The sequence below is a fragment of the Monodelphis domestica genome, chromosome 2 (assembly GCF_027887165.1).
Source record: "Monodelphis domestica isolate mMonDom1 chromosome 2, mMonDom1.pri, whole genome shotgun sequence".
Classification (NCBI taxonomy): Eukaryota; Metazoa; Chordata; class Mammalia; order Didelphimorphia; family Didelphidae; genus Monodelphis; species Monodelphis domestica.
Window position 1 is genome coordinate 69,030,321 of NC_077228.1, and position 15,349 is coordinate 69,045,669.

General features: G+C 35.3%; 1 protein-coding gene across 3 annotated transcripts in view; it reads right to left on the minus strand.

The window, feature by feature from the left end:
- The window catches only part of RC3H1 (ring finger and CCCH-type domains 1), an 84,034-nt gene that overhangs the window by 31,906 nt on the left and 36,779 nt on the right, over positions 1–15,349 (minus strand). For 2 of the 3 annotated variants that reach the window (XM_056815567.1, XM_056815565.1), the window contains exons 5-7: positions 7,534–7,709; positions 6,206–6,406; positions 3,561–3,693 (exon numbers count right to left, since the gene is read on the minus strand). In XM_056815567.1, coding sequence (XP_056671545.1) covers positions 3,561–3,693; positions 6,206–6,406; positions 7,534–7,709 — 510 coding nt within the window. The remainder of the gene's footprint in view (positions 1–3,560; positions 3,694–6,205; positions 6,407–7,533; positions 7,710–15,349) is intronic. The other variant, XM_056815566.1, reaches the window with a different exon arrangement.

Here is a 15,349-nt window from a genome sequence, read left to right on the forward strand (position 1 = left end):
TATTCACTTAATTTTTTAAATGCACAATATGAGGCTTGAGACAACCTACCAAGGGTGTATTTACTTATGAATCACAATGAGTTTGCAGGTGGTGCTAATGAGCAACACATGAGTGGGTTCACAGACGAATGAGAACATCAAGGAACGACAACCACTCCCCTGGAATGAATCATGAATTTGCTTTATTCTGCTCATTTTCCAAGAATTTCAAAAGCTTTTCACTTCTAATTGGTTTGAGTTTGGGAAAGGGCTCATTTTTTTCTTCAGACTAATTTTGCTGAGCTAAAGCAAAAACAGAGATAGTGTGGAGTGACAGACAGAGCATTTAATTAAGTGCTTCTTAGGTGCCCAGGCACTGGGCTAAGAGCTGAGAATACAACAACAACGGGCAGTTTGTATAAGACCTGATCATAGAGGAGGGATGAACTGCTGTAGTAGAGAGTTCCCAATGCCAATAAAATCACACATTTACTCTTTATTCCTAAAGGAAGAACAACTAACCTGTTCTTTAGCTAAGAGTGCACTGAAACTGTGGAAGCTTGGTATCAACAAAAATATTTCTAAATGAGAATAACAAATTTTTCACTCTTTTAATACTGATAGCATACCACAAAAATATGGGGTTTTTATATTGTGTTTTTGCAAACTAGATATCAATCAATAAGCATTTATTTTTTTAACCCTTAACTTTCATCTTAAAATCTATACTAAGTATCAGTTCTAAGGCAGAAGTGTGATAATGGCTAAGTAATTAGGATTAAGTGACTTGCTTGAGGTCACAGCTAGGAGTGTCTGAGGTCATATTTGAATCCAGGACCTCCTGCCTCTAAGCCTGGCTCTATATCTACTGAACTGCTTAGGTGCCCCTCAATACGCATCTATTGAAAATTTACTATATGCCAAACGCAGGAAATTTAAAGATAAAAAAAAAACAACCAAAACAGTCCTTGCTCCCAAGGAATTACAATTGAATCAAGGAAACAACATACATAAAACAAAGGTGAATACAAGGCAATTTTGGGAAGAGTTATGAGGACAGAAATTACTTCAATAATTAGGTAATATCTGAGCCAAGAAAACTGTGGAATTAGAGAGGGAAGTAGTAGGGAAGGTCCTCTAGGAAGAAATGGGAAATGGAACATGATATAAAAGACACAGCAAGGAGGCCAATTTGGCTCAATTATAAAGAAGGGGAGAAGAGTCATGTGTAAGAAAACTGGAAAAATAGGTTGGAACCAGGCTGTGAGGGCACTAAACTTATAAATGAGGAAGTCTAAATTTAATCTTAGAGACATTAAAGAGTCATTAAGAGTTTATTCAGTACAGAAATAACATGGTTTCACAGATGTGAGATGTCGAAGAGGTAAAATAAATGAATCTAGTGAAGGAGTCAAGGATAAATGATAGGGCTGTGAATCTCAGGACCCTGAAAAGGAGCATAAGAGAAAGGGGTAAGGAATTCTGTTTTAAATATGTTAAGTTTAAAAAATTGTTGGATATACAGTTTGTAATATCCAAGAGAAAGCTGAGGGTGTAAGACTGGAGAATTCAGGAGTAAAAGGCTAAAATTATACACACACACAAACACACACACATACATATATGTAAAATTTTGGAAGTCATCTACATGAAGATGATAATTGAACCCATGAGAGATGATGAAGTCATCAAACGAGAGTGGAGAAAAAATAGAAGATGGCTAAGGATAAACCCTGAAATACAGCCACAGGGAGACAAAAAAAATTCTTGTTTAAGAATAAGTCTAAATAGATAACATGTGAGGTCCCTCCCAATTCCCAGGGTCTTGAGTGTTTAAAGGAAAAAAAACCTCAAGTCCATCAGTATGTTAGATAAATAGATTCTTCTATCAAACATCTATAGGGTGACAGAAATAGGATGAGAAAGGAAGCATAAGTAATGAGCTGCACCACTATAGGAAATAACATCATTGATGAGGTCAGATTCTTTATTTGTCTCACCTGTTCCTTCTCCACCTCTTTTGCTCTTTCTCCCACCAATTATTCCTCAAGGCTCAATAATAGGCCCTTTTCTCTCCACATAAATCTCATTAGCTGTGAGAGAGTCAGACATTATTTCCAAGTAGATAATTTGCAAATCTACAAACCAACGCTCACCTTTCTTCTGAGTTCTAGTCATGAACTGCCTGTTAGTTTTTTCAACATGGATATCCCACCATCATCTCAAATGCAACATGTACAAATGGAATTAATATTGTGACTCAATTTAATTCTCTTTAAATATTTGTATTTCTTCTATGGGGGTGCAACATCATTTTTGTGTTGGGAAATAGGGTGCAAGAATATTGGAAAGGCAGGAGGCAGGGAGCTAGGTTAAGGGCTTTGAATGCCAAACAACAAAGAATTTTACATTTGATCCTGAAGGCAATAGGAAACTAATGGAGTTTACTGAGTATGTATAAGGGAAGAATCAGACAATCTTTAGGAAAATCTGGATGAAGGATGGATTATAATGGGGAGAGACTTGAGGCTGGGAGACCTATCAGCAGATTATTGAAATAATCTAAATATGAGTCTTGCAATAACTTGGAAATAGGGGTGGGCATCAGAGATGCCAAGATGACACTAGGCTTGTGAGCCTGAGGCACTGGGAGGATGGTGTTGCTCTCTACATTAATCAGGAAGGCAAGATTTAGGAGGAAAAATAATGAGCTCTATTTTGAATATGTTGAGATTAGTATCTCTACTAAACATCTAGTTTGAGATGTCTGAAAGATACGTGAAGATGCGGGACTGAAGGTCAGAAGAGGTTGAGGCAAGGTAGGTATATCTGAGTTTTTGGCATGGAGATGGCAATTAAATCCACAGGAGCTAATGAAATCATTAAGAGAATTAATATGAAAGTGGGAGAAAGGATTGAGGAGGGAACCCAAAGGCACAACTATAGTCAGAGATCTAGATGAAGATTTAGGGAAAGAGATAGAGGAATGATCAGATCTCAGTGTCCCGAAAACTTATAAAGTTTTTAGAAAGAAGTGTCCCAAAAACTCAGTGTCCCAAAAACTTAGAAAAAGGCAGTATCGAGGAGAGGGTGATCAATAGTGTCAAAGGCTCCTGAGAAGTCAAGGAAAATGAGAATACAGAAAAGGCCATTGGATTTGTAACTAAGAGATCATTAATAAATATTAAACTGAAAAAAGTTTATATGCTAGATAATAAAGTTACACTATATAAGTCCTATTAGCCATGGTATTTTTCCCTTTCTCTTACCAAAAAATGTAAAAGTCTTAATTTAATTTGATAAATAAAGCAAAATAGACACAGCATTCAGCCTGGAGTCAGAAAGACCAGAGGTTCAAATTTAGACTCAGATACTTATTAGTAGTATGACCTTGGGGAAGTCACTTAACTTTTGCCTCAATTCCCTCATCTGTAAACCTAGGATGATAACAGGACCTACCTGCCAGTGGTTCCTATGAGGATATCAAATGAGATAAATGTAAAGTGCTTGGCACAGTGCCTGGCAAATAGTAAGTAATATAAAGGTTAGTTATTGTTGTTATTAATTCCAAGAGAGTTTACCTGGACTAGGGTCAATATTTGCTAACAGCTCCAGATGGGGTCGCAGGCGGTTCAGATTTGCAGGGTCACCAGTCCTCTGAAGAGCAATTGTTAGTTCCTGAACGCTCTGTGCAAATGAGGCTGGGGTCTGCAACTTAAGAAAAGATAAATATTAACTTTCCCAGAGGCCAGATAACCTTTCTCGTTTCCAAAGGAAAATCTTTTATTCATTTAATTTTGTGGTTTACTACATTTCATTTTTTATCTTAGAGGGAAAGATTTATCACAATTTTGATCCATCAAGTTCTACAGAAGTCTATTTAAATACACAGTCCACCTTTCCCTAAATGGTCAAAAGACAGAGATCACAAAAAAGAAATGAATTATCTTTATCTATACAATTATTTAAACTCTCTAATAATGAGAGAAATCATTATTAAAAATAACTTCTGAAGGAGCAGCTAAGTGGCTCAGTATACTGAAAGCCAGGCCTAGAGATGAGAGGTCCTGGGTTCAAATGTGATTACAGACACTTCCTAGTTGTATTTTCTCTAAGCGAGTGAAAACTCCAATTGCTTAGTCCACTCTTGTGGACTAAGTCACTAAGCCACTATACCACTCTCTGTCTTGAAACAAATACATGGTATTGATTACCCATATAAATTGGCATAGGTTAAAAATTATGAAATTAACCAATGGTGAGGCTGTGAAGAAACATTGTGAACTAAAAGCAATCTTTCCAGAATAGCAATATGACATTATGTACCAAGGAAAAAAAAAGACTTTATTAAGCATTTCCTATGTGCTGGGCACTGTGCAAAGCAATGGGGATACAAAAAGGTAAAAAACAAAACAAGCTCTGCCCTCAGTAAATATGTACACACACAAAATATCTACAACATGAAATACAAAGTAATTTAGAAGGAACCAGCAGCTAGAGGATCAGAAAAAGTGTTATGTAGGTAGTATCTGAAATGCCATTTGAAAGAAACTTGAGATTTTAGTAAGTAGAGAAGAGGAAAGAAGGCCTTCCAATCATGGGGGCAGCCTATACAAAGGCACCCAGAATATTCTAGATGGAAGAATAACAAGGCCAATTTGGCTGAACTGTAGAGTGAATTTAGGGGAATAATATCTGATAAGGCTTGAAAAGAGTAAAGTTGATATACTTTAAATGCCAAACAGTTTTATACTAGAGTTATAACAGGGCAATGAAATGCAAGCTTTAGAACTATCTTCACCCTTTTTGATCCAACAGACACCGCTATCACAATTATATGTTTAGGATTAAAAAAAAAAAAAACCCTTGCCTTCCATCTTAGAATTGTGTATTGATTCTAAGGCAAGAAGAGTGGTAAGAGCTGGACAATGGGCATTATGTGACTTGCTCAGGGTCACAGCTAGGAAGTATCTGAGGCCAGATTTAAACTTCCCATCTCTGGGCCTGGCTCTCAATTCACTGAGCCACCTAGTTGCCACCTAAGGATTTTTTTAAGGGGGGAAAAAACCTCTAAAAATAGCAAACAGTAAGAGCAAATCATTGGAATATTGTGTTCACATGAATAAATTGTGGCATATAAACACAAAGGGATATTATTGCACTTCAAGAAATGACAAATATGAAGACATGAAGGAAGACCTGTATGAAGCAATTCAGAAGAAAACACATACGGAACTTTGTATAAAAAAGAACAGAAATAAAATTCAGAAAAATACACATAAGTGCTAAGAGGACACAAATGAGATTGATGATGATTTTGATAAAATTAATATATGATATTTTCCCCAAACTAATGCAAGTTATAATTGTGTATACATTTTAAAATCTATATTTGAATGTCTGTTCTTATCTTCAAATCTCTTACACACACTTACATGGAGACTAAAAAGACATTCATACCACTTCTTCCTTTAAGTTGGTGACACATATACTGCTACTGGAGAAAAGAGTTAATCTCGACAAAATGCCTGGATCTTTTTATTTAATGGCATTAAGCAGTCATAATCTAAAATCTTTCTAATCACAAAAGAATCCCAATGAAGGAAACAAGTAACAGTAACAAATTATAAGTCTCAGTGTAATACTCCCTAACATTTTACTCCCTAGTCCAAATGGGATCTTTTCCTTCTGCACTTAATGTGACAAAGTCTTTCTAAAATTCAAGAAATAACAAAAAATATAAAATCACACCTGACATTATCTATTTAGATAAGTAAGTCAATTATAAAACCAGAAAGCAAAATAACAAAAGCCTTTTCTCCAGGTTCCCTAAAAGTTTACTTGATGTTCCAAAGAGCTAACTCCAGAGCTGGGACATTTGTGTCAGAGGCATTATGGAAAGAGAGGGAAAAATTTTGATAGAAGTAGCCATTGTCCATTTACCAATCAGAAAGCTTCTTCTTTATGGTCATTTAATATGTTTGGGAAACTGAATAATGAAACTCAAAAAGAAAAAGAGATTAAAAGAGTGAGCTCAGAAAGAATAGACAGACCCTAGGAAACATACAATGATATTGATCAAATTTCATGTCCATAAAAGCAATATCTACCTTAGAAAAACATTACTAAAAAAACTTAGTTGTACAAAATCTGAATTGTTTTGCTTTCCAAATAATAGAAGCTTAAAGATAGGTCAGCTATAATAAGGAACAAAAAGAGCCTTTACCTTGTCAATAATGGACTGCATATGAGATTTATGCGATTGGTCTCCATAAAGAAGGGAAGACCATTGGTCTGGGGCAATGCGCAAGCCTGCCTCCATGGCAATCTGCACGATCTGGGAGTCATGTTCCCGACGAAGAGCTTCATATGTCCTAAATTCCTCCTTCAATTGCATTAAGGAGGAATCTTCATCACGTTTTGTCACCTGAGAAGAGACATGCAACAATTCCCACCCCAAATTTAATGAAATGAAAATATAAGCTAAATTATGGCTACAACACATCTATATATGTGTGTAAACACACACATATACTGCATAAATTTAAAGTAATAAAAACCAAAATTCTAGTTATGACAGCTGAACTGCAAAATGAAAACATTAAATTCATCTTTGTGCCATCAAGAAATGTTTTCAAATGCCATGTTTTCATAAAAATTTACAACAGAATAAATATAGTCAGAGAAAGTAAGTGCCAGGGAAATACTATTTCAAGAATAGTGATGGATGAGAACACAGAAGAACTGTCCTGAAAATCAACTGATTAAAAAAGATAGTCAATGTGTAACTACATAATAATTGTGAGACCATCTCTTAATAGAGATGAGGGACTAAATATTAAGAATAGGACTAACATTTCTGAATCTGGCCAATATGGGAATCTACACTATATAAACGTGTGTTTTGTTTACTAATAGAGTAGGCTTTGTTTTTCTTCTTCATGTTTTGTTAAACAAAAAAAAAATTCAGACTTTTATAGAATTTTAAAGGTCTGCAAAGTACCATATCACTTGATCTTGTTTTAAAAGAAAATTCATGTTGACTTTTTTATAACAATTAATTCATCTCAAATCTTAAAACTCTAACATACTCTTTACACCTTGAATTGTATCTGGCAAAGTTCTAACAATGTGAAAAGATAAATCTCAAATTCTAGCACCACCTACATTCAATAAATCTTGTTTCTTTTTCAATTTCTCATACAAAGAACACTTTTAAATATAGTTACTTTTTAATAGAACTGATGGGTGACATCAAAAGAACTGTATATTTTGTATAGGTTAAATTGCATTTTAACAATTATCTTCATTTTAACAATTATCTTCAAGATAAAAATTTGCATACAGCAAAAAAATTTCTAAGCTCCAGCTTGGTCAATTTTGATCAATATTTAATATAACACAATAATATGCTTTGATTTTTACTACAATCATACAAATAGTGAAGACTTTTCAAAAGAGCATTCAGGCAGTTGTGATTCACTAAACATTTCTGTGGGCAGGAAAAGAACATATTTCTTGACCCTTGACACAAAATTTATAGCAGTTTTTTACCTTGAAACAGGAGGCTCTGTACAATAGCTGAACAACATGTCCAATGCTGGTTTTTGAGGCCTGAGGAAATCGTGGCTCCAATCTTTGCACCACAAATAGAACCAAGACTTTCCGAGACAAAGCAGATCCATCTTCTAAGGCCAGTAAGACCAGCTTTAGGGCTTCCTCCTGCATTGCTGTGAAGTAGGGTAAAAATAAAATTTTATTCTGAGTTGTCAAAGGAAAATTTTTGTAGGTTTTTTAGGTTTGCTGCAGACTACTGGTATCACATTCCCTCTCAATTTAGACAAAATTCTTCCTAAGATACAAAGACATAGGATAATGATATTGGAAAAGGATATTAGAGACAAAACTCCTTAGCAAAGAAATTCAATTCTACTTTCTGTACATAAACTCTAAGAAACAAAAAGAATACAAAGACAAGCAGTAGAAGCAGAGGGGCAGGTTTATACACATAATCATAACATTTGCAGACTCATACCTGAGATTCCAATTAGAATTAAGATGGGAAAAGCAGTTGAAGAAATATGATCAAGGAGAAACCCCCAAATTAATATGACTTAAGAAATAGGGAAACTGAAGATGAGTAGGGGGAGCTGGGAAAACAGGAGGAGAAGAAAGTTAAAGAAAGAGGAGGTACTGAAAGAGGATGAAGTGGAGATACAAGAATATGTGGAGAAAGAGGAGAAAATAAAAGACTATGTCATTTTTTAAAAATGCCTTTCCACCTTAAAAATTTTTTTTTCAATTTAGACTTTTTTCCATGATTACATGATTTATGATTTTATCCTCAACCCCATCCCCTGCTTTTCCCTCCTCCCTCCCAAAGCTGACAAGCAGTTCCACTGGGTTATAAATGTATCATTGTTCAAAGCCTATTTCCATGTTATTCATATTTGTAATAAAGTGAACATCAAAACCCCAATCATATCCCCATTGAACTACATGATCAATCATATTTTTTTCTTCTGTATTTCTGCTCCCACAGTTCTTTCTCTGGATGTGGATAGAATTCTTTATCATAAGTTCCTCTGAATTGTCCTGGATCATTGCATTGCTGCTAGTAGAAAAGTTCATTACATTTGATTGTGCCACAGTGTATCAGTCTCTGTGTACAATGTTCTCCTGGTTCTGCTCCTTTCTCTCTGCATCAACTCTTGGAAGTCATTTCAGTTCACACGGAATTCCTCCAATTCATTATTTCTTTTAGCACATTAGTATTCCATCACCATCAGAAAACCACAATTTGTTCAGTCATTCCCCACTTGAAGGGCATCCCCTCATTTTCCAATTTTTTGTGACCACAAAAAGCACAGCTATAAATATTTTTGTCCAAGTCTTTTTCTTTATTATCTCTTTGGGGTACAAACCTAACAGTGCTATGGCTGGGTCAAAGGGTAGGCATTCTTTTAAAGCCCTTTGGGCATAGTTCCAAATTTCCCTCCAGAATGGTTGGACCAATTCACAACTCCAACAGCAATGCATTAGTGTCCCAATTTTGCCACATCCCCTCCAATATTTATCACTTTCCTTTGCTGCCATAATGGCCAATCTGCTAAATGTGAGGCAGTATCTCAAGAGTTGTTTTAATTTGCATTTCTCTAATCAGGAGGAATTTAGAACACTTTTTCATGTGCTTATTGATAGTTTTGATTTTTATTGTGTGAAAAACTACCTATTCATGTCTCTTAACTATTTGTCCATTGGGGAATGGCTTGATTTTTTTGTAAATTTAACTTAGTTCCTTATATATTTGGGAAATTAAACGTTTGTCAAAGAGTTTTGATATTTTGGTTGCAATGGTTTTGTTTGTACAAAATCTTTTTAATTTTACATAATCAAAGTCATTCATTTTATATTTTGAAATGTTCTCTATCTCTTGCTTGGTCTTAAATTCCTTCCTTTCCCACATATCTGACAGGTATACTATTCTATGATTTCACTCTTTATATTTAAGTCATTTATTCATTTTGAATTTATCTTAGTATAGGGTGTAAGATGTTGATAAACCTAATTTTTCCCATACTGTTTTCCAATTTTCCCCAGCAATTTTTGTCAAATAGTGAGTTCCTGTCCCAAAAGGTGGGATCTTTGGATTTATCAAACACTAGCTTGCTGGGGTCATTAAGAAGCAATTAATGGTTTTTAAATTGTTTAGAATTAGTTTTGTGTGAAAAGTGTTTTGTAGTTATGTTCATATAATTCTTGTGTTTGTCTTGGCAGATAGATTCCTAAATAATCTTGTCTAGAATGATTTTAAATGGAATTTCTCTAACTCCTGTTGCTGAATTTTGGTGGAAATATATAGAAATGCTGATGATTTACCTTGTACCCTGAAACTTTGCTAAAGTTGTTAATTATTTCCATTAGTCTTTTAGTTGATTTGCTGGGGTTCTTTAAGTAGATATTCATATCTACAAAGAGTGATAGTTTAGTTTCCTTTTTGCCTACTTTAATCCCTTCCATTTCTTTTTCTTCTCTATTTGTTATCGCTAGCATTTCTAGAACAATATTAAATAATAGAGTTGATAATGATTCACTCCTGATCTTATTGGGAAGGCTTTTAACTTGTCCCCACTGCAGATGATACTTGCTGTTGGTTTTAAATATATACTGTTTATTATTTTGAGGAATGGCCCTTCTATTCCTATACTTTCTAGTGTTTTCAATAGGAATGAGTGTTGTATTTTGTCAAAGGCCTTTTCTGCATTCACTGAGGTAATCATGTGATTCCTGTTGGTTTGATTATTGATATGGTCAATTATGTGGATAATTTTCCTAATATTAAACTATCATTGCATTCCTCGTATAAATCCCATATGATCATAGTGAATAATCCTTGTGATAACTTGCTAGTTTTTTTTCCTAGTATTCTATTTAAGATTTTTTGCATCTATATTCATTAAAGAGATTGGTCTATAATTTTCTTTCTGTTTTTGATCTGCCTGGCTTTGAAATCAGTACCATATTTGTGTCATAACAGGAATTTGGTAAAACTCCTTCTCTGCTTATTCTGTCAAATAGTTTGTATAGTATTGGGATTAGTTCTTTGAATATTTGATAGAATTCACTTGTGAATCCATCTGGCCCTGGAGATTTTTCCTTAGGAAGTTCCTTAATGGTTTGCTCAATTTCTTTTTCTGAGATGGGATTATAGAAGCATTCTATTTCCTCTTTTGTTAATCTAAGCAATTTATATTTTTAGAAATATTCACCCATTTCACCTAGGTTGTCATATTTATTGCCATATAATTAAGCAAAATTGTTATTAATAATTAACTTAATTCCTTCTTCATTAGAAGATCATCCTTTTCATCTTTGATACTGTTAGTTTGATTCTCTTTTTTATTAGATTGACTAGTACTTTATCTACTTTATTTGTTTTTTCAAAGTACCAACTCCTAGTCTTATTCAATAGTTCTTTTACTTTCCATTTTATTAATTTCTCCTTTAATTTTTAGGATTTCCAATTTAGGTTTTATCTGGGGATTTTGAATTTGTTCTTCTAATTTTTTTAAGTTGCAAGCCCAATTCATTGATCTCCTCTCTCTCTATTTTCTTGGTATAGGCACTCAGCAATAATCTCGAGTACAGCTTTGGCTGTATTCCATAGGTTTTGATATGATGTCTCCTCATTGTCATTCTCTTTAATGAAGTCTATAACTGTTTCTATGACTTCTTCTTTGATTGACTAGTTTTGAAGAATTTGATTATTGAATTTCCAATTAATTTTAAATGTCTTTCCATGGACCCTTGTTAATTGTAATTTTTACTGCATTATGATCTTAAAAAGTGACACTTATAATTTCTACTTTTCTGCATCTGTTTGTAATATTTCTATGCCCTAGTACAAGGTTGCTCTTGCTATATGTACCATGTACTGCTGAGAAGAAAGTATATTCCTTTTTATCCCTGTTCAGTTTTCTCCAAATATGTATTAACTCTTAATTTTTCTAGCATTTCATTTATTTCCCTTACTTCTTTCTTATTTATTTTTTTATTCTATTCATCTAGTTCTGAAAGGAGAAGGTTAAGATCCCCCACTAGTATGTCTTACTATTTATGTCTTCCTTGAGCTCTTTCAATTTTTCCTTTAGAATCTATTTGCTATATGATTTGGTGCATAAATGTTTAGTAATGGTATTACTTCATTGTTTACAGTACCTTTTAGCAAAATGTAATTTCCTTCCTTATCTATTTTAATTATATCAATTTATACTTTGTCTGGTATCATGATCGCTACTTCTTTTTTTACTTTAGATGATGCATAATAAAATCTGCTCCAGTCTTTTACCTTGAATCTGTGTGTCATCCTGCCACAAATGTGTTTCTTGTAAAGTAGAATTATGGCTTTTAATGCTATCTGCTTCTGTTTAATGAGTTCATCCCATTCACATTAAGCATTATGATTACTAATTGCTTATTGCCCTCCATAGTATTATCCCCTTTAGATCCTTCTCTATTCCCTTTCACTCTGTTCCTCCTCACTAGTATTTTGCTTTTTGTCACCCTCCCCAGTTGCCCCTCCCTTCAAAAAAAATTTTTTTTTGCCCCACACACTCTAATGCTCTCCTGCTGTACTGTGCCTCTCTCCTTCTCCATCCCAACTCCAGGGAGAGGGAGACCCCAATTCTCCCCCTCCTCTCTCCTCCCACCCAGAGTCCAGTGGGAATGGGTCAAGTTTCCATGGCTTCTGGGGGCTGCTTCTAGGTCCTCCCCATTCTCCTCTGCCCTTGGCCACTGGAGGGCTTAGGTCATTCATCTATGAAGTCGGTTCACTTGTACTTGGCAAGGCAGTCCAGGGAAGATGCTCCCCCAGAAACGCCAGGAACTGGGAAGGAAGGAGGAATCTTTCAGGAGCATTCTCCACCCCACCTAAAGGACTAAATTGGAGAGTGGGGTGTGAGGGAGACCAGGCTGTTTGAATGTTCACCACCTTGTTGTTTCTGAAGGATAAAGTATAAACAAACAAACAAAAACAAAATCCTGCTTCCCTTGTCTTATTTCCCTTCTACTTCTCTGTAGGGTAAAATAGAATTCTATACTCCACTGAGTATACTCATTTTTCCCTCTCTGAGCCAGTTACAATGAGAGTAAAGTTTAAACATTGCCCATCACCACCCTTCTCCTCCCCTCTCTGCACTGATTTTTCTCACCTCTTTATGTTATATGATTTACTCCATTCTATTTTTCCTTTCCCTTTTCTCAGTGAAACCCTCTCTTTCAACCCTTGATTTTTAACATGTCATTTATATGCATACATATCAGTCCATATCATTAGATTTATATATATCATATCACCACATAGTATCACAATCAGCTTACTTTTCCACCCTTTAAGTAAATTCCTTCTATCTTCTCTACTACTGAGAGCAATTTTTGAGAATTACAGAAATCCTTTTTACATGTAGACATATAAACACTTTTACCTAAATGAATCCCTTAAATTTTCTCTTTCTTATTTACCTTTCTGGGCTTCTCTAGTGTCTCCTATTTGGCTTTCAATTTTTTTGTTTAGGTCTGGCTTATTCCCCAGGAATGCTTGGATATCTTATTGAATCTATCTTATTTCCCCTGAAAGAATATACTCAGTTTTGCTGGATAAGTGATTTTGGGTTGTAAACTCAAATATTTTGCTTTCCTGAATATCATATTTCCATGCCTTATGATCCTTTAATGTAGAAGCTGCTAGGTCCTGAGTGATCCTGATTGTAGGTCCATGTTATTTGAATGGTTTGTTTCTGGTTGCTTGAAGTATTGTTTCCTTGGCTTGGTGGCTCTTGAATTTAGCTATTACATTCCTGAAAGTTGTCAATTGAGGATTTCTTTCTGGAGGTAATCTGTGAATTCTTTCCATTTCAATTTTATTTTCTTGTTCAAGGATCTCTGGGCAGTTATCTTTGATAATTTCTTGTAATATGATAGCCAAGGTTTTTTCTTCATCTTGCTTTCAGGTAATCCAATAATTCTCAGATTGTCTCTCCCAGATCTATTTTCTATGACAGTTGTTTTTTCAATAAGATATTTCATGTTTTCCTCTGTTTTTTTCATTCCTTTGATTCTGCTTTATTGTTTCTTGAGTTCTCATGAAATCATTAGTTTCTAGACAGTCGATTCCGATTTTTAAGGCCTGATTTTCCTATCAGTTTTTGCTTCTCCTTTTTTCGATTGGCCCATTTCTTCTTGAATCACTTTCCTTTCTTCTTGCATCACTTTTATTTCTCTTCCACACTTTTCTTCTACCTCGCTTAATTGGTTTTTTAAGTCTTTTTTGAGCTCTTCCAGACTCTGTGGCCAATCCATATTTTTCTTTTGGACTTTGAGTGTTTCCTTTGCTTTCTCTATTCCCTTCTATGTTTGCACCTTACCCTTTGTCTCCATAAAAAATTCTTTAAGAGTTAGGTGCTTTTTTGTTATTTGCTCATTTTTCCTATCTATTATAGGTATGCTCTCTTTTCTGGGAAGTTGGGGTACCCTCTTAAACTTTAGTCCTTTCTTGATGCTATTTTCAGGGTTATTAATTTACCATATGGTCTGGGGGTTGAGAGCTCTGACAGCCCCCTTCCCCTGCTGATTCAATTGACCCCTGAGATGCTGATAGCTTAAAGACTTTCCTCAGTCTTGGGTATAAGCACAACCTTGATTGCCCTGTCTTAGAACTCTACCCTTAGTTTGGGCAAAAAGATCCTAGGGAGGCTCCCCCTGAGAATTACCCCAAACCATGGATTATGTCCTCATCCCAAACCCAGATTGAGATTCCTGGCTTCACTCTAGGCCCACACGGATTGGCCCCCTTCAGTCAAGATTGTCCTGGACTTCTCTACAGGTTTGAAATTTCAAGGGCTGTGAGTTGGCTTGGACCACTATTTGCCTTCAGCAGAACCTAAGGGCCTGACTTAGCAGGGGGTTAAGTTCAGAACCTGGGACAGCAGATGTGGGATGAGGGGTTGGGGGGTTATGCTTTTGGCTTGCTCTTCACTTGTTGTTATGCCTCCTGCTAGCTCTGCTCCCCTCTCACTTCAGTTCCCCTGATGGTCTCTGCCTATTTTGGGGGTTTTTCTTTTTTTTTTTTAAGGTTCTTTCACTCTTGTATTTGTTTTGTGGTAATATTTTACTCTTGGTCAGAGATGATTTTCATGGTGAAATGGCACTGCTATTCTAGTTACTCCTCCATCTTGGCTCCACCCCAAGAAGTCTTTCTTCCTTTTTTTTTATACTCAGTCTTATACCAAAATTTTACCAATGAAGATTATTAGTATAGTGATTCCCCATCTCTTGGAGGGAAGGGCATTTGGATGCATAGGGTGTTGGTAACAGTAGAGGTGCTGTCCATGGAATCCTTGGTTTCTGTTAAAAACTTCATCATTTTTAACTCATCCTTGGAAAAATTAATAACAAAATTAATTCACACCTAAAACATGTTAAATTGTTGTTGTTCAGTCATTCAGTGAGTCCAATTCTTGATGATGCCATGGACCACAGCACATCAGGCCCTTCTGTGCCCCATTCTCTCCCCCAGTTTGTTCAAGATTGTATTCCATGACACTATCTATCCCTCTTACCCTCTGTCATTCCATTCTCCTTTTGCCTTCATTATTTCCTAGCATCAGTCTTTTCCAATGAATCCTGTCTTCTCATTAAGCAGCCAAAATACTTAAGCTTCAGTATTTGTCCTTCCAATGAATATTCAAGAGTCAATTTCTTTAAGCACTGATTGAGTTGATCTCCTTGCTCTCTAAGGAACTATCAAAAGTCTTCTCCAGAACAATTTGAAAGCATAAGTTTTCTGGTGCTCTGTTTTCCTTACAGCCTAACT